The sequence below is a fragment of the Diabrotica undecimpunctata genome, chromosome 4, assembly GCF_040954645.1.
Source record: "Diabrotica undecimpunctata isolate CICGRU chromosome 4, icDiaUnde3, whole genome shotgun sequence".
NCBI classification, from domain to species: Eukaryota; Metazoa; Arthropoda; class Insecta; order Coleoptera; family Chrysomelidae; genus Diabrotica; species Diabrotica undecimpunctata.
The window spans coordinates 45,633,106-45,659,014 of record NC_092806.1 but is presented as its reverse complement, the minus strand read 5'-3'; the positions used below and the strand labels follow the sequence as shown (position 1 = coordinate 45,659,014).

General features: G+C 33.5%; 1 protein-coding gene across 1 annotated transcript in view; it reads left to right on the top strand.

Moving 5' to 3' along the window:
* LOC140439468 (ATP-binding cassette sub-family G member 1-like) overlaps window positions 1-25,909 on the top strand; it is a 302,118-nt gene that overhangs the window by 225,170 nt on the left and 51,039 nt on the right. Inside the window, exons 3-4 of the mRNA XM_072529394.1 lie at window positions 706-895; window positions 14,433-14,578. Of these exons, the coding sequence (XP_072385495.1) occupies window positions 706-895; window positions 14,433-14,578 (336 nt within the window). The remainder of the gene's footprint in view (window positions 1-705; window positions 896-14,432; window positions 14,579-25,909) is intronic.

The window sequence follows — 25,909 nt, the reverse complement described above, 5'->3', positions numbered from 1 at the left end:
ATTCTTTGAGAACCGCGATAAAAACCCTATATATTATATTATTAAAAATACTCATTGCTCATCATTCAAACAAAAAACACATCATAACAATTTGGCACCCAACGCGGGGGCTCTCTATTTAAAAGAATTAGTTTGGGAAGATAAGTGCTCTCATATAATTAAATTAATTATCAGTAGAAAGAAAAAATTATAGATTTTATTTTTAATTATATTTGAACAAGTAAAGTCTCAAAATGTCTCAAGGAAAGAAAGGTACAAGAAGCAAAAAGAATGAAGAAGATGTGGAAGTAGAAACACAACCTATACAAGAGGAGAGTTTAGTTCAAGTTCCACAAGATACTGCAGAAATGAATCCAGAAAGAGAGGAAAATGTCAATATGGCAGCTTTGATGTCATTAATGATGCAGATGAACAAGACAATGGAAGAGAATACGAAAAAAATGGAGGAGAATTTAAAAGAAGTCAAAGAAGACATAAAAAAAATAGAACAGAAAATGGAAGAGAATACGAAAAAAATGGAAGAGAATTCAAAAGAAGTCAAAGAGGACATGAAAAAAATGGAAGAGAAATTGGAAGAGAATTATAGAAATAGAATATAGAATTATATATATATATATATATATATATATATATATATATATATATATATATATATAAAATATTTTAAAAATTGTTCTTTATTCTAACATATGTTTTTATTTCCAGAACATTAGGAGCAACCGGGCAAATCTTGATAAATGGAACGACAAGAAATTTAAAACAATTCAGGAAAATGTCTAGGTATATTATGCAAGAGGATCTAATCCAACCAATGTTGACTGTGGAAGAAGCTATGATGATAGCAGCAAATTTAAAATTAGGAGACACGTTGAGTCCAAGTGATAAATCTTCAGCGGTATGTTTAAATTCTTGCTAAATATTGTTAGTATTAATATTTACATAAAATGTTTAAACAGAAACATTTTTCTCTGCGACTAATAGTTAACTACTGAATTTAAAGGGAATAAACAATCCGAAAGTGTTCTTTGTTTAATTTGTATTTTGAGAAAGATTTCCGATGTCAAATTCGAAATATAAAAATATAGAATACCTTTTGTTAGTCACATTGAATGAAGTAAATAATATAAAAATGCTACAAGAAAATATTTCTACAAGCTACTAGTCGTGAGTATAATAATTCTACAAACATTTTTAATAGTAAGTGAAAAATGTAAAATAATGCAATACTTTTTGATCTTTCTTCTCAGATTTTTTTTATTAATTACCAGAATAATATCTGGTTTTTTCTTCGTTTGGTTAGGATATTCACATATAACTTAGCTTTATCAAACTTTATTTAAAAAACAAATTGAATAAGTAAACAAAATAAATGTACACAAGTAATTGTTATTTATAATTTGAAATACCTAAACAAATTGCTATATTTTTGAATCTAGAACATCAAAAATAATATACTGGCTATTGTTTCCGGTGTACATCTCAAGTAGCAAAATGATAACATGATAGGAAAACTCAACATTCACCAGTGGGGATATAAGTAAATGCAGCCATAAAACACCTTATACTGTCTTCCACAGGAGAGAAATTCCTATAATGGGAAAAATTAAAGAATTAAGAAGTATTGGTAGAAAGCAAGCATATTGTTTTAAATTTTATCAGAGGATGGACCGGGATAAAAAGAACAGCAGAACTGTTTCCTTATCTCTCTTTCAAGACAGAAAGGGTTTTTGCACTGTTAATCACCACTGTCATGGAGACTTGATAAGGCACGCAAAAAAGATAAAAATGAAGAATATCGCCAGCAACTAAAAGTTATCATGGACTAACCAAACAACCTAAAAGCAATTTTTATAACAAGAAAAATAAAGATCATTATATACATAAATTAATATTTCCCATTATACTGTATGGATATGAGACATGGGTACTTTCTTCTTCTTCTTCAGATGCCATCTCCGCTACGGAGGTTGGCAATCATCATAGCTATTTTAATTTTTAAGGTAGTAGCTCTAAATAGTTGTTTTGAGCTGCATCCAAACCATTCTCTCAGGTTCTTGAGCCATGAAATTCGCCTTCTTTCGATGCTTCTTCTGCCATCTATCTTTCCTTGCATTATGAGTCGCAGGATGCCATACTTCTCGCCCCGCATCACATGTCCGAGATACTGTAGCTTTCTTTCTTTAATTGTAAGTTCAAACTTCCTTTTCTTTACCTATTCTTCTCAGTACTTTATTGCTCGTAACTCTATTTACCCAGGAAACCCTCATAATTCTTCTATAGGTCCACATTTCAAAGGCGGTAAGTCGTCTCATTGTGTCTAGATTTAACGTCCATGATTCCACTCCATAGTACACTGTATACGTAACATTTTCTTAGGCGTACTTTAAGAGCTAATGTTAAATCTTTGCCACATAGGACCTTTTTCATTTTCATAAAATTAGAACGTGCTTATTCGATTCTGACTTTGATTTCTGCAGTGTAGTCATTACTTTCTGTTATAAGTGTTCCTAGGTAAGTGTACTTTTTTACTCTTTCGATCTGCTGGCCTTCTACTGTCAAGATTTCGTTAGTATTATGGTTGTTTTTACAAATTTTCATAAAATTCGTCTTTTTGATATTGAGCGAGAGTCCGTACTCCCTAATGCACATCACTATTTTACTTATGAGTCTTTCCAGGTCTTGTAAACTATCGACTATTATTACTGTATCATCTGCATATCTGATGTTGTTAACTAAGACTTCATTTACTCTTATGCCGACTGTTTCATCTTCCAGAGTTTCTCAAATTACCCCTTCAGAATAAGCGTTAAATAATAGAGATGATAGTATGCAGCCTTGCCTGACTCCTCTCTTTATTTCCATTTCTTCAGATCTCTCTTTTTCAGTTCGTACTATTGCTCGCTGATTGTAATAAAGGTTTGTTATTAGACTTAAATCTCTTTCATCTAGGTTTTTATTTTTTAGAATTTCCATGAGTCGGTTATGCTTTACTTTATCAAACGCTTTATTGTAGTCTATAAAACAAACGTAAAGAGGACGGTTAACATCCAAACATCTCTGCGTCAGCACGTTGAAAGAGAATAGTGCCTCTCTGGTACCCATACCATTGCGGAACCCATATTGTGTGTCACTAATATCCAGCTCCAGTTTAGTGTGAATTCTGGCGTGGATAATTTTCAACAGAATTTTCAAGGTATATGACATTAAGCTTATGGTTCGATAGTCACTGCACTCTTTAGCATTTACTTTCTTTGCCAAACACACATGCTGATGTCAACATTTCTCTAGGGATGATTCCCGTAGTATAGATAGCGTTGAACAGTTCTACTATTATGTCTCGGTTTTTCTCGTTGACCAACTTTAATAGCTCGCTTGGTAATTCATCTGGACCAGCAGATTTATTGGTTTTCATTGAGTTTAATGCCTGACTAACCTCTGATTTGGTTATCTCTGGACCTACATCTCCCGTTTGGCTATCTACAGATGTACTAGCTTCTCTCTGGTCATAAAATAATCCCTCGATGTACTCTTTCCATCGTCGTAGTTTTTGTTCTGTCTCCAATATAATATTTCCATTTTTGTTGAGCAATATATTCGAGGTTCTTCTACTTCCTACTCCGGCTAGTTCTTTGACTTTTTTATGTAAATTAAAGTTGTCATATCTGTTTTGCAGTTCTTCTATTTCTTTATATTTTTCAGAGAAGTAGGTTACTTTAGCCTCCCTAATTTTTCTTCTTATTTGGTTTTGAAGCTCTTTATAGCGGATCGTGTTGATGGTTTTGTTTTTTCTTCTTTCATTCATCAACTCTAGAATTTCCTTGGCCATCCACTCTGTTTTCTTACATTACGTTGTTGTAAGTACTTTCTTACTTGGCTGCAATATAGAGGTTTTGAAGAATTGCCACTGCTGCTCTACGTTGCAATTATTTCTTGGGTTTCTATCTAGATTAGTGTTGATTTCCTGTTTCAGATTTTCTTTTGTTTCTTTTGACTTTAGTTTCTGTATGTTAAGTTTGTTGTTGTTGCCGCTTTTTTGCGTCTTTTTCAGTTGGAGTTGAAACCTAGCAATAAGAAAACTGTGATCAGAGGATACGTCTGCTCCTGGATATGCCTTTACTGCCTGAATTGAGTTTCGATATATGTGTTTTATTAGGATGTAGTCAATTTGATTTCTGACGATTTTGTTATTTTTGTCAGCTGGCGATTTCCATGTATAAAGGCGTCGCTTAAGTAATTTAAAAAATGTTTTTGCCGCTATAACATTTCTATTAGGAGACCTCGTCTGTCGTTTCGTTCACCAAGCCCATAAGGTCCTACATTAGGGTAGCACTTACCTTCGCCAATTTTTGCATTGAAATCACCTATGATCACTGTTATATCTCTAGATGCTGTGAGATGTAATGTTTTTTGAAGTTCGCTATAAAAGTTTTCTATTTCTTCTTCATTTTTGTCAGCAGTTGGCGCATAAATCTGAATTAAGTTCATTTTTCCATGGGTTATCAATATCTGCAGCATTATAATTCTTTCGGACATCGGAACGAAGCCTGTTACTGATCTCGCTACTTTTTCACTGAGGATCATAGCAACTCCATATCTGTGTTGAGTGTCGCTGCTTCTAGAGTAATAAATTCGTCCATTGTCTGTATTGAGTTCGCCAGAGTTGATCCATTTTGTATCTTCTTCTTCTTGCAGTACCGTCTCCTATCGGAGGTTGGCTACCATCATAGCAATCTTTACTTTGTTGGCTGCAGCTCTGAACAACTGTATTGAACTGCACCCATACCACTCCCTTAAATTTCGCTTATCTTGTATCGCTTATTCCTAATATATCAATCTCCAGTCGCAACATCTCTTGCTGTATATTCCTCAGTTTCCCAGGTTCATACATACTTCTAACGTTCCATGTAGCGATTTTGCAGATGGATTTGTAAATATTTAGTGAGTACTTTATAACTCATATAAAAACAGAATGTTAATGTCATAAAGATAATAAAAGATAATAAAAGATAATAAAAGATAATAAAAGATAATAAAAGATAATAAAAGATAATAAAAGATAATAAAAGATAATAAAAGATAAAATGTCATAAAAACTTAAACAGATGATTCAATATTGCTATTAATTGGAAGACATTTATGGCTTTTAAATTTTGACAATTGTTGCGAATCGAATCTTTTATTGATAGATTTTCTTTTAATTGTAATTTCTCATTTAATGTCTGTATTTTGTTAGTTATTTTTTAGGCAGTTTTTAATTTAAACCTGCTTAGAATAAATATACGACGAATAGAAACGAATTGATCGAGAGTAGTGAGTCAATGTAAAGAACCGCTATTTTGTGACGCTACTCGTGACGACACCATAAGTTACATTTCTTGTTCGTTACATTTTTTTCTACGGTGTACTTTATTGATTATGCACTATATTGATATTTTTACCTTATGTATTTCGACAAGTAATGAAAATTGATTGACATCGTTAATTAGAATAAAAAATTATAGATATTATTTGTATAGTAAACAAGTAAAGATGCCTAAGCTCTTAATTAGCTCACTTCATTTGGTTTTTGTGGACGTCCATGACATATACAAATCGATATTTTCCATTTCCTCCCTCCCCCGACGGGGAGGAGTTTTAGGGGAAAGACCTGGGGAAGGTTTCTCAAATTTTTTGCATCTTTTTGGTGTCCCAAAATTCATTGATATTCTCAGCAAAATTCAGCTTGTGCGTATAATTTTTATAGGTACAGTAGCCTTATCGTCTCTGGCGAATAGACTTAAGATATATATTTGGTCAAAATAGTATGAAGTTGACGGAGAAAGGCGAAGGATAGGAACGACTGGAGGCATTCAACATGCGATGTAAATTATCTTTTAAAATTAGGATATTTCGCAGACTAATAAACCTCGTAAAAACTAATAAAAATCGTAAAGCTTCTCAATCTATTAAAAATTCAAATTATTTTTTTTCTATGTTCTATTTCTTCTATGTCCATGTCCATCCATCTTTATTAGAAATATTTTTAGTGTGTAATCATTTTGTTCGAATGATATGTGGTCTAGTTTTTATCTCCTTGGAGATTCTTTCCAGCATTTCTATTGTTATGTTAAAATAGTTTTTAGCATTTTCTTCGTGGTAATCCTACCATTTCACTAACCTTTTTATGTAGGTTGAATAGATCGTATTTTTTCAGAAGATCTTCTCTTTACAACTTTCTTATTATTAGTATTTTGATTTGATTTGATTCATATATTTGCACTTTATATATTCTGTCTAATATTTTCAAAACTAAAGTAAAATCTATTGATTTACTAAACTATTAATAAACTGTAATTACCTTCACTTGTAGTTCTTTTTACATTGACAACCTGAGTGTAGAACATATTTATATGTTAAGTTAATTCAATTAGGTCAATGCATAACCTGATTCAGAAGACCAAATTATTGCATATTTTAATGAGCAACTAAATAGTGCATTGTATAAGAATATAGTGGTGAACTTGTTTGATTTTGTATTTATTTCAAATGACGAAATCTAATTATACTTGAATTAAAATACATGCTATTACAACTGTCCTCAAGGTTCTATTGTTCATTAACTACAGATTTCTTTGTAAAAGTTATTTTACAGAATTTGTCCATTAATTTCGATCCAATAAATATAAAATCACAAATAAACATAATAGCCTTATAGTAATGTACATAGTTTTTACAACCAATTCAAAAAAATTAACAACTAAAAAAGGATTTGAGAAAAAAAACTTAAAATAATCTGTTATAGTGGCTTCCCAACGTCGGCGATATTGCGGACGTAAGCGGACCAGCCCGCACCACGAACCGCGGGAAAGGTTTCGTCTGTGGTAGCACAGACACGTCCGTGCTGGTGCGTCCTATCCATCTAGAGTCGGTAACGCAGACGACGCAACACTACTCTCTCAGATTGAAGATGATTTACAAGGTATAATTTACAAGGTCTACTGCACCAATTCATATAACAGAAGATGATTTACAAGGTATACTGCACCAATTCAATATAACACCCAAAAAATTTAACATGTTAATTTGCCCAAAAAGACAAAATGCATGGTTATACCAACAAATTTACTAATATATTAATTGGAACTGGAAGGTCAGATAATAGAACAAAATGGAGTTTTATTATCTAGACATCACATTATCTAGCAAACAGAGCCACAGGTTGCATGAATAAAACAATGTGGAGAAATAAAAATATCGGAAAAGAAATGAAAGGCAGAATTTACAAAACAATCATCAGAGCAATAATGACATACGCGGCAGAAACAGGACCTACACAGAGAGGACAAAAAGAATATTAGAAACAGCAGAGATCATAACACTTAGAAAAATTGATTGTTAAACACTATGGGACAGAGCTAGAAGTACAGATATACGACGTAGATGCAAGGTGGAGAATATCAAGGACTGGGTAAGAAATAGAAGAGTAGAGTGGAACGATCATATAAGCCGAATGACATTAAAAAGAGTAGGAAAGATGGCAAGAAATGTTTCCCCAATAGGAAGACGATCAGTAGGAAGATCACGTAAACGGTGAAACGACAACTTCTTGGAGGCACATTGAAAAACAGACATGTCTACATGAAAAGAGGAAGAAGATGACATATTTTTAAAAATTAGTGGAGAAAATCACAAATAATAAAGAATATTGGAGGCACTTTCACATGGAAGTCACTGATAGAAAATGGATTGAGTTTTCTTTTACGATATGTTGCAAGATCAATCTAAATTTATATTATTTTGAGTTACTTATATGTTTTTAAAGATGGTGTTGCAGTATTTGTTGATATAAATGTCTTATACTATCTTCTTGCTACATATATACTTTAAATACTACGTATAATAGATAATGGGGATATTTTTGAGATAACTAAGAACTGATCTGAGTTAATGTCGTTGTTCCCTCTTTGAACTCTCACGTTTTGCACTAGTGGGCTCCATACCATGTATATTTATGTAAACCTGTTTTCCTATAAAAACCACTAGTAATTTTTAGGCCGTTATATGTTGGGGATGTGCCAACTATGTCTGGTATTGATATTTTCCCTATTCTAGCGTTGAAATATCCACTTTTGAGAGACTGATGCTTGAAGAAGACAGTCTTCAAGCATCAGCAAGAAGCGTCACTACCTGACTTTCAAAAGGACAAAAAACTTAGAAGAAGATATTAACCAACTATGGGCAAATATATGAGATATTGTGTTACAGAAATCCGTTGAAATGTTGGGCAAAACCAAGTCAGAAAAAAGAAATCATTGGTTTGATCATGAGTGCGAAATGGCCACAAATAGAAAGAACGCAGCATATCAAAATACCATCGGTGCAGGTTGTACACGGAGAAAAAAGAAGAGTATAGACGTCTTAGAAGAGAGAAAAAACTTATCCATTGATGTAAGAAAAGGGGAATACGAACAGAACACTCTCAGTGAGGTACAAAGTTTATTCGATAAAAATGAAACCAGAAAATACTACAAATCCTTAAGTACTAGCCGTCGAGAATTTAAACCACGATTAAAAATCTGTTAAGACACTAACGGTGAAATTCTACATGATAAAAACTCAGTTCTTAACAGATGGGCACAACATTTTAGCGAACATCTAAATATAAACGATATTGAAGGAGATTAAATCGTAGAAAATCAACAAAATCTACAACGTCAACTGCACAATGAAGACCCAACAAGAGAAGAGTCAAATGCGATTCTAAAACTCAAAGACAATAAAGCCCCAGGAATCCATGAAATCTGTTCAGAAATGTATAAAAAAGGTGGTGATCAACTGTTTGCAGCAATCCATAAACTAATAGTACTTATAATATGGCAGAATGAATGGGTACCAGAAGAGTGGCTAAAGGGAATAATATGTCCGTTGCATAAAAAGGCTGATCAACTGGAATGTAAGAACTATAGAGGCATTACTCTGTTAGCATCTGCGTTAGCATCTTCGGCAATGTATTATTTGAAAGACTTAAACATTTTACAAAGGATATTTTTGGTCAATATCAATGCGGATTTACTGCTGGAAAGTCAACTACACATCAAATTCAAGCACATAGGCAGATTCTAGAAAAGTCACTAGAATATAACATAGATACACACCATCTCTTCATTGATTTCAAAGCAGCCTATGATAGTGTGAAAAGAACTGCATTATATAATGCAATGATAGACTTTGGGATCCCACCTAAGTTAATTAAGTTGACCCAACTAACAATGCAAAACGTAAGCTCATGCGTTAGAATTGAAGGAGAAAACTCTACGTTTTTTGATATTAATGATGGTCTAAGACAGGGAGACGCATTGGCCTGTCTCCTCTTTAATATTGCCTTGGGAAAGGCAATCAGACAATTAAATATTAGAATGAATAGAACTATTTTTAATAGATCGACGCAAATTCTCGTATTCGCTGACGATATAGTTCTAGTAGGCAGAAGTATGAGAGACATGGTGCAGTGTTTTACAAGGCTTGCGGACGCAGCAAGTGAATTAGGACTTGTGTTAAGCGAGGAAAAAACCAAATATATGTTGGTTTCTAAAAACCCTCGAAATATCCAACAGAGAATTCAAATTAACAACCATAAGTTTGAGCAAGTCAAAGAATTTACATATCTTGGATCGCTAGTAAACGCAACAAGCACGACAAGCGACGAAATAAAAAGACGCATAGCAATAGCAAACAGAACTGTTCACGGTCTCCAGAAACATTTAAAAAATAAAAATATAAAACGTGCAGTAAAGCTTAATATATACAAGACCTAAATAAGACCGGTTTTGATATATGGGGTTGAAACGTGGACCTTACCTCAAAATGATGAAAGACTTCTTGGTATTTTTGAGAGAAAAATTCTTAGAAAGATTTTTGGGCCCGTAAATGAAAATGAGCAATGGCGTCGAAGATACAACTTTGAACTATGTCAGTTATTCACCGATCCAGATATTGTGAAATTCGTTAAAGTGCAGAGATTTAGATGGGCTGGACACATTGCATTGATTTTCAAAACCAGAGGGTACAAAACATCTATTCGTCATCTAGTACTATTCGTCATTTGGCCAATATAGCACAAAATTACTACTACATTTATTAGACAGAGTGTAATTTTAGAGATTTGTCATGTGGAATTTACATGAAATACCCTGTATATTGGGAGTTTCTATTTTTTGTTATTGGAATGGATTGTAAATAAGTAGACGGAAACTTAAAACTGTGTTTAATAATTAAAACAGGAATTAGATTTGAAAAATGTAAATCGGAATAAAAAATAGCAGGATATCAAATAAGTCATAGCGTTGTGTTAAAAAAATAAAATGTACCTATGAGAACAAATAATTTAATTAATGAAATTCAGTCTATCTCTAGACTATGGGCAGTTTAGATCTTATCTCTCACTTCCTCATAATTTTTATGCTCGGTTTAACTCCAAAACATATTTGCACATTAAGATAATAACTACTATTTGTACATAGAGGTATGACGCACTACAAATAATAATAAAAGACTCTAGCAAGGTTAGGTGATAAATCACCCTTCCAAGTAAAAAAATACAGCAAAATAATACGGAAATAAAACGTTTTTTATCTGTTTTGTTTTATTTTTCATGTGAAAACCTCATTCAAAAATTTAGTAACGTCCAAATACGTATTGTTTTTAGTGATAATTGTCTTCATCATGTAGAATTTCACCGTTAGTGTCTTTGTAGTGTAGATTTGTAGTATTTGCTCGTTTCATTTTTATCGAAAAAACTTTGTATCTCACTGAGAGTGTTCTGTTTGTATTCCCTCTTCTTACGTCGATGGATACGTTTTTCCTCTCTTCTAAGACGTCTATATTTTTATTTTTTTCTCCATGTACAACCTGCGTCAATGGTTTTTTGATATGCTGCGTTCTTTCTATTTGTGGCCATTTCGCACTCATGATCAAACCAATGATTTCTTTTTTCTGACTTGGTTTTGCCCAATATTTCAACGGATTTCTGTAACACAATATCTCGTATATTTGCCCATAGTTGGTTAATATCTTCTTCTTCTTCTTCTAAGTTTTTTGTCCTTATTTGATTTTCTATTTGCTGTCTGTATACCTTTGCATGTCGGGATCTTTTATTTTATTAATGTCGATTTTTTCTCTAGATAATTATATGATCTATTTGGTTAATCGTTTCATTATCAGGAGATTTCCAAGTTCCCTTATGTATATCTTTATGGGGAAATCTTGTCCCAGCTATTACCATGTTCTTAGACATCGCAAAGTTTATGATTCTGAGACCGTTATCATTAGAGTCTACGTGTAGGCTCTCTTTTACGATGGTGGGCGAAAATATATTCTCTATTCCGACTTTGGCATTAAAGTCTCCTGATTTTGATGTCATTTTTTGGGCACTCATCGTACTCTCGGTCTATTGCCTCATAGAACATGTCTTTTTCATTATCCTCTTTTTCTTCCGTTGGAGCAGGGATGCTAATAATGCTAATATTAGCGAACTTCCCTTTTAGTCTTATTCGACATATCCTATAATCAATAGCTTTGAAATCGATTACACTATGTTTGACCTTGCTGCTTACAAAAAATCCGGTACCAAATTCGTGTCGGGTAGGACGTCCACTGTAGTAAATATTGCAGTTATTTTTTCCCAGGATGCCTAAGCTAATCCACCTCATTTCCTGTAAAGCAATGATATCTGCTTTGGCATTATTCATTTCTTGTATGAGCAGAGCAGTGGCTCCAGGCTGATTAAGGCTTCTTACGTTCCAGGTGCAAATTTTTTAAATCATTAACCTTATTTCGTTTGCGCGTTCGTCGTAGGTTAGACAGTCCGGTTTCTTTCTTTGTAGCTCTCATAACAAAAGGTTTTTTACAGGGTTGGGTAGTTAACCCAAAGCCCAACCCCCTTTTCGGAGGGCGATTTTACCCGCTCTCATCAGTTCCCGACCCAACTTTCCACCCGGGTTGGATACCGGATCTCCAGCTGGGTTGCTCGGTTTACAGGGAACACCAGCCTGAAGGTGAGAGTCGGATTTGAGTAGAAGAGGCTAATTGGAGTAAACTGGATTCAACTCCATGTTTTCGCATTCTACCCCTTTATCCCCGTAAAAGAATTACGTAATAGAATTTAATTAGATACGAGGATGATACATTAATTCTATGAGACAGTGTTAAAGGCTTTCAGAAAGACAATGCATAATAATGTTATGTTTAACTTTGTCGAAAGCTTTCTCATTATCTATAAATGCGACGAAAAAATCTTTTTGTTGGTCTCAAAATTTTTGAGCAAGAGTTGTGAAACTATACACAGCTTCTACTTTTCCGAAGTCATTACGAAAGCAAAACTGTATTACTTATAATCTGCTTTACACTTTCTGAATATTTTTGCATGTATAACCTTTAAAAATGTTTTTAATAGTTGTGACATTAAGCTGATCAATCTATAGTCATTACAGTGTTTGAGATTCTTGCTTTTTAGTAGTGGAAGAAAGGTGGATAGTAGCCATTCTGTAGGTAGGTTACCAGTTTTGTAACCATTATCAATGTTGTTAAAGAGGATAATTATTGCGCTTAAATTGTTTTCATCTATAAGTTTAATCAGCTCGATGTGAACTTTATCTGATCCAGAGGCTCTGTATGATTTTGAGTTGTTTATAGCATGTGTGACTTCAGATTTCAGATAATATTATAGGAGCGTCCTTGCTATTAATTTGTGATGGTTTTGTTCTTGTGTCCATGAAAAGATCTTTAATATATTTAGTCCATACTTGTTTTATTTTAATTGGTTTATTAATAGGTTTATTGTGTTTGTCAATTAAATGGTAGGTGTGTTTGTTAGTCATTTTCCAGATAATTCTCTGACTTTTTCAATGCATGTTTTCTTCATCCACTTTTCCTTAGCCCATTTGATTTTATTCCTTATTAATTTGTCAGATCAACGGGAGAAGGATTTTTATTTGGTCTCGTAATTTTCTAGAATATCTGCTAAAATATAACCTTAAATATTGTCGCGCACCGAGCCCCATATGCTGTGATGTGTGATAAGGTTCCCACAAATTATACTGCCTCCTTGTATTTGCGTAACTCTGTTAGTCCAACCATTTTTAGTTGCTGGTACATTCTAGTTAGGTTTTTTCTAAATTTTATATCAAAATAACACAAGTGATCTTTGATAAGTATTCTTACCCCACTATATCCATCTGCTCTACTACTAGCGGGGTTTCATAGATTCAATAGGTCTATTAGTCGTTTCCTTGTTATTTGGATAAAGCACAGGATAACCTATTGCTACTTATGCCATTAGCAGCATACCGTCGGCATAATTGTCATTTAAAAGATATTTTTTAGTATATAGAAGAAATATGTAAAATATATGTATAAAAAAAGAAAAAACGGAAAATTAAATAATCTGATTAAATGATCAATTTTTTTGGGAGGTGAGAATCTTTAAAAGACATCTGGGAAGATGTCCCAGTTAATGTTGGATTCGGACGACTACGCCTCACTGTAGTTAACCGCCTACCAACTAAATTCGCCCCCTCTTTCTCCAACCGACGGGCCTGGGATAGCTCTTAGCGAGCATTTCCATCTGATCCGTCAGCTTTACTTATAACTCCCATTTGTCGCTCTCCTTCTCGCTTCGTGATTGCCATAGCATCCCAGTCGCGCCACCCTACCCACGTCTGCACTGGACTTGGTTTGTAAGGTAACCATCCTTGTGCAGAGCGATAGACAGGAAGGAGCGACCGCGCCGTTATTTCATCCATCTTGAACCTAACGAGAAAGATCAGACCACACGTATAAGCAACTCCAGACATTCATATTCCACCCCCGGGGGTAGTCCATTCATCCCTCCATCTACACCAGCCCATTACTTAGTAATAGGCTGCTCCAAAAGGAGACACATACCGTACACTAGATATAAGTAGAAACAAAACAAAACAACACGTATGTAAATTGATTTCTATAATGTAGTCAAGTTCTATGAGAATTCATTTAAAATTTCGGCGTCAGTAGTGGAAGCTGGATGAAATGATCAAATTAGTTTGACCAAAGAATAACGAAACGTTATTAGATGCACTTATATTTGCAAGAGATAATGTCGACTGCCGTTAAATGGTTGGAGTCGACTTTAGATTGATCACTTTTGCAATGAGGACCTTAAAGCTTTTTTCAATTTGCAATTTATCCGTATCTTTGCAATCTTCTTTGATATGAAAATATTTTTTTTGGTGTGATATTATATTTATCTATCTATCTACAACATGCCCCGTCTAACTTATTAAATACATACTACAGATACTACTTAGGACTTTTTAAAAAACTGTAAAATAAGTATATATTTTTAGTGAAAAAATATTTCCGTAAATACTAAACTAAATTAATTTATTAATTAAACTAAATTATTTGTTTTATTCCAGATAGATGAAATTTTAAGTTTACTACGATTAGACAAAGCAAAAAGAACTAGTACAAGTAGGTTATCCGGAGGAGAACGAAAAAGGTTATCTATAGCTTTGGAACTATTAAACAACCCTCCTGTTTTATTTTTAGACGAGCCAACTACGTAAGTATATATTTACTAATTTATATATAGAGTAAGTTGAAAAGTGTATAATATATTAGGCAATAAGAGAAAAAAGTAATTCGTAACAATTTCTGTTCTCTTTTACATATAGCATATCCATAAAACTTTGCAGTCAAATACAATGACACATACGTATCTGATGCCATAGTTTTTGTTACTATTCTGCTTCTGGTTTTACTGGAAATACCATCAACTTATTTAATTTAAATAGGACACCCTGTATATTTTTACAGATTTTAGAAGAACTTGTTATTTATATAAATTTGTTAAAACAAGAAATAAATATAATTTACATAACATATGTAATGAAAATTATCCAAGTTCTCGGGAAGAACTGCGTTGAGAATTTAAAACTTGACGTTTCGGTACCCATTTTGTAGCCATTGTCAAGAGGGATATGGTTCCGTTCGAGTTCGGGGTCTCAATCTGCCTACTCCCCTCATTCGTGACGTACCACTACTTTGTTCTCCAGAAATACGTGAACCGTCAAACGGCACTAAGGTCTCAATCTGCCTACTCCTCAGTATCGACCGGTCTAATTAATACAATATATATATATATATATATATATATATATATATATATATATATATATATATATATATATATATATATATATATATATATATATATATATATACAAAACTCAAATATTTGGGTGTGCAGCGGAAGATAGGACAAAGAAGTACTCTTTTTAGTAAGCCAAACTTTCGCAAATCTTTATTTGCATCATCAGGGTGCTACAATAAACAAAATTAGTACAAAATACAGAAAAAGAATTATTTTGCATCTTACACTAATTGAGGTTAGTTGTGCTTCTTAGTTGTACTTCTTTGTCCTATCTTCCGCTGCACACCCAAATATTTGAGTTTTGTATTCTATTTGATCAACGTTGATGACAAGCGTTTATCGCTTTTTCACTATATATATATATATATATATATATATATATATATATATATATATATATAAACGTTTATTGTCATTATAATATTAATATTTCGACTTAAGATATTTCAAACTTAAAAAAATTCGTCTTTTTTCTTCTGATGTCCCGCATCTGCACCATCTACTGTTTGGGCCGTATCCTCTTCGGGTATTTGATTGTTCTTGTCGTTGCTCCTTGGCACTTTTTTCTTTATGGACTTCTTTTGGCATCGTACTACCGTTTTTACCCTATGTAGCTGCTTTTATATCCTCAGTATTCGCGGGAACGGTATGCACACAACGGTCTGAGCGGAAACGGTTGGCGCAGGGGTCGCTGAAACAGCGCAGCGGTTATCATGTTGCCGGCAGTCTGTTAGTGTCATCGCACGTGTTTAAGCTGTTCTCGATTTTTTTTAAGGAGCGATGGTTTTTGTCTTTTCGAAATCTATTTTGTGACCTGTCTGAATATGATGTTGGGATAGGGCTGAAGTAGTATCGAAATAGCGTCAATGTAATGAATATCGAAAATGTATCGTCAGCGCATACCGTTCCCGCGCATACAGCGAGTATAAAAGCAGCCACGCAGGGCAAGACCGGTTATCACTCGACACTGGAGAGTAGGCAGATTAAGACCTCAGTGCCGAGAGACAGTTCTTGCAATATAGAACACGATACTGGTACGTCTCGAGTGAGGGGAGTAGGCAGATTGAGACCCCGAACTCGAACCGAACCGTATCACTCTTGATAATGGCTCCAAAATGGGTGCCGAAACGTCGAGTTTTAAATTCTCAACGCGGTTCTCCCCGAGAACTTAGTAATTTTCATAAATATATATATATATATATATATATATATATATATATATATATATATATATATATATATATATATATACATTATAAGTTTATGTATTATATGAAAAAAAAATTTAAATAATTAATAGTCTGTTATAAATTACCTATCATAATTTCCTTTGTCAGACATACATTATTATTGTTGTGAGAACACTGATTTCGTTGATGGCATCTCTAATTATTGTAAACTTGAACTTTACCATGAATTTTTATTGTACAACAAAGTAATAGACAACATGTGTGAAGTACTATTATCATTACACCTCATTGTTAAAGCATATAAAAAAAGGAAACGATTAATAGTAATTTTGTACTGTGATTAAGTTTGCTAATAAAGAAAATTAATTATTGTACTAAATGGTCAAAGGTTGCCCATTTTGAAGGCGATTTATTTAATAGTTATGTTAAGTTTAATGACAGTAAGAGATTTTTTTATAAAAATGTTAACTAATAATTATCATAAATTTTCTTCAATTATAATATCAGAATAAAAATAAAAAAAGATATACCACAACATTTTACGTGTTTCGCGAGATGTTTAGGTTTTTCTAACTGGTTAATTAGAATGGCTCCCACTGTTGTACGTTTAATCCATGTTATTTTATATTTCTAATTTTTGTATTCCCTTAATTTTACTTTCCCTCACATTTCTCAATATAGTCGGTTTTTGTCGCTATTAAAGATATTACTAGTTTTTATGTTAAAATCCGTTCTTCTGACTTCTTTCTAATCATCACCATTAGTATTATCCACTTTTTTAAATTTAATAATCTACTTAATTTTGCATTTCTGATCATACTACCCTTTATCTAAAACAGAAACACTGCCAATTTTTAAAGAAATGTCTCAAGCCGTATCTGTGATTACTATTTCAGCGCTGAATATTTGCCTATCCGTTTTATCTAGGTTTCCTAATCTTGACATAGAGTCATACTTTAACTTCTCCCAATAAATTCATTGCCACATTCATTTAACGTTCTTTTTTCGTTTTAATCGCTTAACTTTTAGTGCATCGTACCTGGTTTTGTAACGCTCTTATAGAATTTGTCTTTTACTTCCATTGTAGTTTTTTAATCCAATTTACTTTCTTTCTTTCTTCTTATAGTGCACCTAAAGGGCGTTGGCGAATTATTTAAGGCCAGAGGTTTACCCTTTGCAGCATGACAGAGCTCGCTAGTGTTATTTATGCCTGTCCAGTTCTTTATGTACCGTAGCCACGACATTTGTTTGAGACCTACTCCTCTCTTGCCTTCAATCTTTCCCTGGATGATTAGTTGGATTACATATCTTTTTCCTCTCAAAATATTAACCAGGTACCCAATTTTTCATACCTTTATCAAGTTAAGCAATTCTCTTTTAGTATTTGGCCTTCCTTAGATTTTCTCGTCTCTCGCCGTATCCTTCGATGGTATGCGGAACATTCCTCTCAGGGTCCACATTTCAAAAGCCTCCAACTTATCAATTAAGGATATTTCAAGGTCTATATCTCTATTCCGTATAACAATATGGACCACACATAACATGTGTGATCTATCTTTCGTTTGATTTGGAATAGTGATGATCACAATATAGACACTCAGCATAATTGTCATTTTCAGATTCACTAGAATCTTTCTGCTTCTTTGTGTTACCTAGATTCGGTTGTCCTTGACATTGTTTTACCAGTTTGTTTATTTTTTATATCCAGGAGTAGACCAAGACTCTTTAAACAAATTTATTTTGGGGATTTTTTCTTTCTTCTTCTTCTTTCATTTTATTAAATTTTCTTGCTTTTTCTTTACAGTTATTGGTTCCAGTTTATACAGGGATTCTGTAGGAATAGATGTTTACGTGTAGATCTTTTTAAAAATTTTGGTTTTTGAAATATGTAGCAAAATCTCAGGTGAGGGAATTGTGAATATTAAGATTTTCGCCTGGGTGTTAGCAACCAGGAACATCTGGGTCTTGATTCTTTCTTGTGTGTAGGAATAGGATCTGCAGTTGTTTCTCTGGTAATTAGTATCCAAGAACATCCGGTTTGTGGGTAATGTCCTCTGTAGGAGTACGATCACAAGATGCTTCCTGAAAATTGATTATCCTAGAATATCCGGCTCGCTGAGGTTTCTTGTTGTATGTAGGATTAGTATCTTCATTCCCCACCATATGTGGATCATTCGTTACATTACTCGTAGAGCAAAGTCTCGCTGGTCATGAGAATATCCGCAGCCAAGAAATCAGACTAATTGAAAACAGTTTTATCTGGCGTCCAGATTCCAGTTGTTTTAAACCCTTTCAGTGCAGTGTTTATAGTTGCCGTTTGTATAAAAGCAGATCCCAAAATTTTAAAGTATAGTCTCAAAGGTCTGAAAAAGGCGACGTCCAAAGGTTGTAATTTGTGGGACGAGTGTGCAGGAAGACAAAGTAGAACTACGCCATTATCTCAAGCTAAATCAATAATTTCAAGACTTTTGGTGTGTGTTGATTGTCCATCTAGAATAAGTAGCACATGTGATTCTTTGCTTGATTTTAAAAATAAAATAAATTTTTTGATCCAGAGATAAAATAGATCTGAAGTTATCCATCTACTATCTGAAACGTCTGCTCAAGGCCCTGGCGGTAGACCCAGTTGCTGATTTTCTTTCGGGGAAATTTTAACATTGGAGGCATGAATGCCCCTTCAGCTAACATGCATACTAGAGCAGTTACAGTCTCTCCACGTTCAGCAGAGGTTAAGGTATCAACTTGACGTTTAACTCTTAAAGATATTGAGTTCGACTGGCTTTTTGGGTTGGCAGTCACTCTAGATTCATCACAATTAAATATTCTGTTACCATTTAGTTTGTGCAAATAAATACTTTTTTCCAATAGACAGAAAAACTATTGCCACTGAATTGAAACCCATCGCTCTTGCCCCAGATATAGCTTCAGATTTTCGAATAGTCAAGGAAGGATGTCTGGCAAAAAAGCTTTTTACACAATCTTGTCCAGATATATTGTTGTTTAAATTAAACTTATGACTCCACTGATTATCAGCCAACTTATATGTTAAGGTTCGTAATTTTTTTAAAAGTTAACCCAAACAATTTGTTTTCCATGCTAAACAAGTACTGGACTAGTTCTTCCCCTTGTTTCTCAGAGAAAACACATTAAAATTTTGTTCCCTCTTTTTTGTTAATGCTATAGATCTTCACCTGTTTTTTTAACATGTCTTTCCAATTTTGACCTGGGAACATTAAATTGCTTGTAAGCTTTCCAATAACCCATTTTACCATCCATTAAAGCTTTGATAGCTTCATTCATTGGTACGATTAAATTCTTGTCGATTAATCTTTTTACAATAATTTTCAACATTTGCAATAAAAAATGGGTATTATTTTATTAAAAATATTAATTTTAAAATTAGTTCCCGTTCCCGCGGAACGGAAACGTTCCCATCCCGTCCCTATTTCATTCTGCCCCAGAGTGCAAATGAAAGCGTCACTTTTGGCAAAATTAATTACATACATTAGTGTGTTAAACACGACTTAAATATATATGTTGTTCAAATACATTAATATATTACTTGTTGTAATATCATATAAACATTTACCTTGACTCAAAATGTAATATAGTGTTCTAACAGGTTACAACAAAACAAGCTTGTCACTGTCACACTAACAACGCTCTAGTCACAATGGCAATGGCAGAAAATATTTTGATCTATGGTACACGCACTCAATCAGGGTTCTTTATTTATTTTAGATGATCTCCACTAGCTTACAGCACAAACCAAAAAAGAAATAAGTACTGTCTTACTTGTCTTACTTGTCTTACGGCGTCAAACGCTTTTTTATAATTGAAGAATGTGACGAATATATCCTTTCGATGATCCATAAAATTTTGTACAAGCGTTTTTAAGCAGGAAGTTGCTTCATGTGTACCCATTCCGCTCTTGAAACCAAATTGTGTCTCGCCGCTTACCTCTTTCAGCTTTCTAAACATTATGTGTGGAGGATGCAAATAAATACTTTAAGCAAATGGCTCATTAAACTGATCAGTCTCTGGTCTTTGCGTTTTATTACTCTTTGTGATTTAGCGATAATTATAAAGGTTGAGTAAAGCCAATCCGTTGAAATATGGCCGAATTACAATTATTACAATTCTTCACAACGTTCTTTAATCCAGCTTTCTTTCGCAGTTTTAATTTTTGCTCTTATCTAACGTTGGCTTTCCTTGTATTTCTGTTGGTTCTGATGTATTTTATACTGTCTGTGTTGCTCCATTAGATTAAGTATTTCTTGCGTTATGCACTCCTTTTTGCGATTTCTTGAGATTGCTTTGTTAGCCTTGGCTGTAACCAAGAGCCATTCTTATTTGCTCATAGGATTCCTCTATGCAATTTACCTGTTCTATATTCCTAAAGCTCTCATTGATTTGCTTACTGTGTGTGGTCCTAAACTGTTCAATCTCTCATTGATTCTCTCTTGTTAATGTATTTATTGCTAGTTGGTATTTTAATATTTGGCAATCATAGCCTTACATTCGCAATTTGAGGGTTGAGATTAGACGAAATATTCGCATCAGGGTAAGCATCCACTCTTTTAAGTAGTAACTTTCCTCGCTCATTTTTATTCTTCTTCTTCTTCAGCCTTAAGTAATCCAACTTTGGACATAGACCTCCCCCAACTCAATCCAGTGTTTTCTATTTTGCGTCACTTGCTTCCAGTTGTGTCTTCCGATCTTCTTAATGTTATCAGTCCATCTCATTTGTGGTCTTCCTCTGCTTCTCTTTCCTAACCATGGTCTCCATTATTGTATTTCGTGGTTCTATCTTTTATCCTTTAGTCGGGCATTGTGTTGTGAGAAGCTCCATTTTAATTTGGCAGCATGTTCTCCATCGTCTTTTACTTTGGTTTTTACTTTTGGCTTTTACTATTTTATCCATATTAGACTTAATGAGTGTCCACGTCTGTGAACCATACGTGAGTATAGGGAGGATACACTGATCGCAAATTATAGTTTTCCAATATTATTCTATTTTAGTACTTTTCAAGATTCAACTCAGTTTTTCAAATCCTGCCCATGCTAACCTTATTCTTCTGGTAATTTCGGCAGTTTGATTTTCTGTGTTAACTTTCATTATCTGTCCCAGGTAGATGTATTCGCTTACTGTTTTTAATTTATGTCGTATCGTTCAACGTTATTTCTCTAATGTTCGGTGTATTTGTCATTATTTTTGTTTTTTCCAAGTTCATCTTAAGATCTACTTTTTCCGAAGCTTGAAATAGTTGCGTCATCATGGTCTGTAGTTCTTCGAAACTTGTAGCAAATATTACAATGTCATCAGCGTATCTCAAATGACTTAGTTTTTTTCCATTAAAATTTATTCCTTTATCTACCCAGTTAATGTCTTTAAACATGTCTTCCAGTCCAAGTGTGAATAGCTTTGGTGAGATAACATCTCCCTGGCGAACTCCTCTGTTGATTGGTATAGCTTTGGTTTTCGCATCTATTTGTATTTTCATTGTAGCTTTCTTGTAAATATTATGTATGAGCATTCTGTATCGGGAGTCTATCTTGCAGTTTTTCATAGCTCTCTCTATTGCCCAAAGTTTCTATGGACTCGAATGCCTTTTCATAATCAACGAACCCAAGTTTAAGTGATATTCATTGTCTTTCTCTATTAGCGTTCTGAGTGTAAGAAGATGATCCGCTGTACTGTAACCCTTTCGGAATTCTGCCTGCTTACCGGTTGATAGCTATCGAGCTTTGACGTTAACCTGGTAGTTATTACTCTCATAAACAGTTTGAACATTTGGGACAGCAGGGAGATTGGCCTACAGTTCTTCAGATCTCTCATGTCTCCCTTTTTGAAGAGAAGTATTGTCAAACTTTCATTAGAATCATCTGGGACTTCTCATCTGTGAAGACATTTGTTAAAAAATTTTTCGATTCTTCGAGAATAATTTTACTCCCCACCTTCAACATTTCTACAAGTATTCCATCTGGGATTATCTGCCTTATTGTTCTTTAGTTGTGCCATAGCTTGTTTTATTTCAAAGGATTCTATGTTCGAAGTAAATCTGAGTTAACATTAGTTATCTTTCTCTTAAGATCTTCCTTTGCAGTGTTATCTGGGTTCTTGTTCGAGAAGTATAAATCACGGTAAAATGTTTAAGTAACTTTTAGGATTTCGTTCTTTTCTCTTATCTTTTTATATCTATGCAATTTACTTGTTCTATATTCCCAAAGCTCTCATTGATTTGCATACTGTGTGTGGTCCTAAACTGTTCAATCTCTCATTGATTCTCTCGTGTTAATGTATTTATTGTTAGTTGGTTTTTTATTATTTGCCAATCGCAGCCTTAGATTCGCGATTTGGGGGTTGTGATTAGACGAAATATATGCACCAGGGTAAGCGACCACTTTTTAGTAGTGTAGTAACACTTCTCGCTCATTTTTATTACCGAAACCGAAATGCCGTACCGCATCACCACATCTACCCTTACCGACTTTGGCGTTAAAATTGTCATTATGATGTTGATATTGTTTTTCTTTATAGCAATATAAAACTTCAGTTTTCCGTTTATCAGCTGTGTATGCATAAACTTGGATTAGGTTAATATTAATGGATTAACCTACTAACTTCACCTTGTTTGGAACTAGTATGTAATCTATAACGGACAATGCAGTTTTATTTTCAAGCACTATTGCAACTCCATGCCTGTATTGTCGGTTGTGTCGCTACAGGAATAGTACACTGTAAAGTGTTCTTTTAAAGAAATACTTGAGCCAAACCGATTCAGTTCAGTTTCGTGGGATGCACAAACTATTGACATTCCATGTCGCTACTTGATGAATAAAATCTTGAACATAAAACCGGGGGATTCTTGGCATCTTCATCCAAGGTCTGCCCGGAATTGAGGGCCATTGTTTTTGTCTCGCGTATTAAGATAATTAATCGAATATTATTACTAAATCATCTAATTCACCATCACTCCGAAATTTGGATTGTATCTAAAATAATTTTTTTTCTAAATCATTTCATGGTTTATTGTATCTTATACTATTTTTTTGGATAACAATTCTTCGACGTAGCTTTTAATTTATTCTATCAATAACATCTGATTAACTACCTTTATTAATGCAAAGATAGACTTTAAAAATATTTTTTATATGATTTTAATGAATAATGCTAATATTAAATCTAAATTTCATTTTTGGCAGCTCTATGTATAGTAATGATATATAGTTTTTATAGTTGGTGAAGTTATTACAATTATTGTTTGGAATAGTGTTATGTAAGTTATTGATTGATTTTATGATTGTTGGTAATACGAGGATTATTAATGATAAACCTTTTTTTTAATGAAGGATTATAAAATTCCGTTGGGTAATTATTTAGTTTTAAAATATTTTTTACTTTCATTAGATATTAGGAATGATATTATAGGCTGGATCATTTAATTGCTGTGTCTATAACAACACTTCTTTGATGTGATACTGACGCATTGGTTTAAAATATAAATATGTCCCAGACAAAATATAGTTTATACAGCAGATCTTTTGTGTATATCCTAAATATATGTTATTTCATGATATCTACACTTCTAAGAAAGCCTATTGTTCGTTGAGAATAGCTTTGTTACCAGCTCTAAAAAGACCTATTCTAGGTACTTATGGCGTGAGTGATGAATTGCCCTGCAGTTGAAGATAATATGTTTCGCTCTTTTTTCTGTATATTCGTAGAATCTGCATGTTGCTCTGTCCCTTTTTGCTTATTTAATAGAGATGAGATCTCTACAAAATATATAAGATTATAAGTGTATAAGCATATGTAAGGTTTTAATAACTGTTCTTTTATCTGACCTGAAATTTTGTATCAGTAGGGTAGTTTGTATGCAAAGTTATTTACTATTTTTAGACATCTTTTACCATGACGGTTGTTGGTACGTTATATAATGGCTCTGGTCCGAAAACAGTAGTATCAATTTCTTATTTAGCGAGACTATTAACAGTCTCATTACTAATAATGCCTTTATGCCCTGTCACCCACAGAAAAGTTATTTTGTTGTGCCCAGTCGGTTGCTTATTAACAAATATAACATTATGACATAATTGATGCGTTTGTGCAGGTACTTTGGAGCACCGAAATCGATCGCTTGCAGTTCTGCTTGAAAGATCGTATAAGTATTTTGCTAAGGATATTGAAACTTTGGTGTTAGACTCCTATTCATACTCCCTTGTACTTTTTTACCCATCGGTATAAAAAACGAGGCCACATCTTACTATTTATATAGTTTCGTTTTGTGTTAACTTATACAGGTTTATGGTACTATTTATTATGAGTTCTAAATTTTGTTTTGCAGACATATTATGTAACCTTTTGTTATTTTTTTTTGTATCTAACATTTCTTATGAAATTGGTTTGCCTCGCATGGCTATGCAAATACGTGGGTTCGAAACTTGTGTTATTATCACTAGTGCGCACCTGATAGGAAGCAGATTTCATGGCTCACAATTGCCTGGTTATAGATCAGACCTTAATCAATTTAAATGCTGAATCTCTATAATAGAATGTTTAATCATCATCATCATTATTGAAGGATGTACTAAACATTCTAGTATTACAATTCAGAAATATTATGTATTCTGTTGAAACATAGTCTTAATTTTATTCTCACTTCTATTATACATTTATTGTCTACCCTTTATAGCTTTATTATCTAGTTGTGCTGATACAAATGGTAACCTCTCAGATCTCAGCCTTATTAGAATATATCTTTTGTATTCAACAATTGAATATTGTGTTTTAGTATCAGCTTTTCTGGGAACTCATTTTGTTTTTATATGTAATTAGAAGTCAGGAACAATGTTCTGTTATATATATATACAAGTAACTAGTGAACATACCCTAATCTGCAGTTTCTTAAGAAATTGACTTCCTTGTTCTCTAGTACTTCTTTGATTGAATATTTATAAGAGTTATCTATTTATGATGTCTTGAGGTATTATATTAGCGATGATTTCGAGATATTTGGTTGGCTTTTTCTGGCTATTCTTATAAATCTGTTGTAGCTACAGCTATAGTTAGAGAATTCCAGAATTAGTTAACTCCATTTCGTTATGTCAGTTCTTTAATTTGGTACACTTTCTTCCTGTTGGATTACTCTTATATGTGAAACTCAACTGTTCATCTATTAGTTCATATATTACTAATATTTGTGTAATAATATATATACCTTACTCCAATAAGTTTGTCATTCTTGTGTAGATCGTATCTTGAATCTGATGCATAACGGATGATGAGCTTAATTTGGGTTGTAATCCATCGTAGGTTGTGGAACTTGATAGGGATACATGTGGTCTGGAATTTGGTAACCTTCAATGACACGAAAGGGAGTCCTAGGAAGATGATTTGGGATTCTTCCGAAGACGTTAGTAGATTCTTGATTATGTTGTATACTGACTAAGTATCCATTATTATACCTATCTACTCATGAATGGAATCAGATCAATTCACATATGCTGCAGACACTAAGGCTGTTGTTCCGTTCCAATGGTTCAGTTT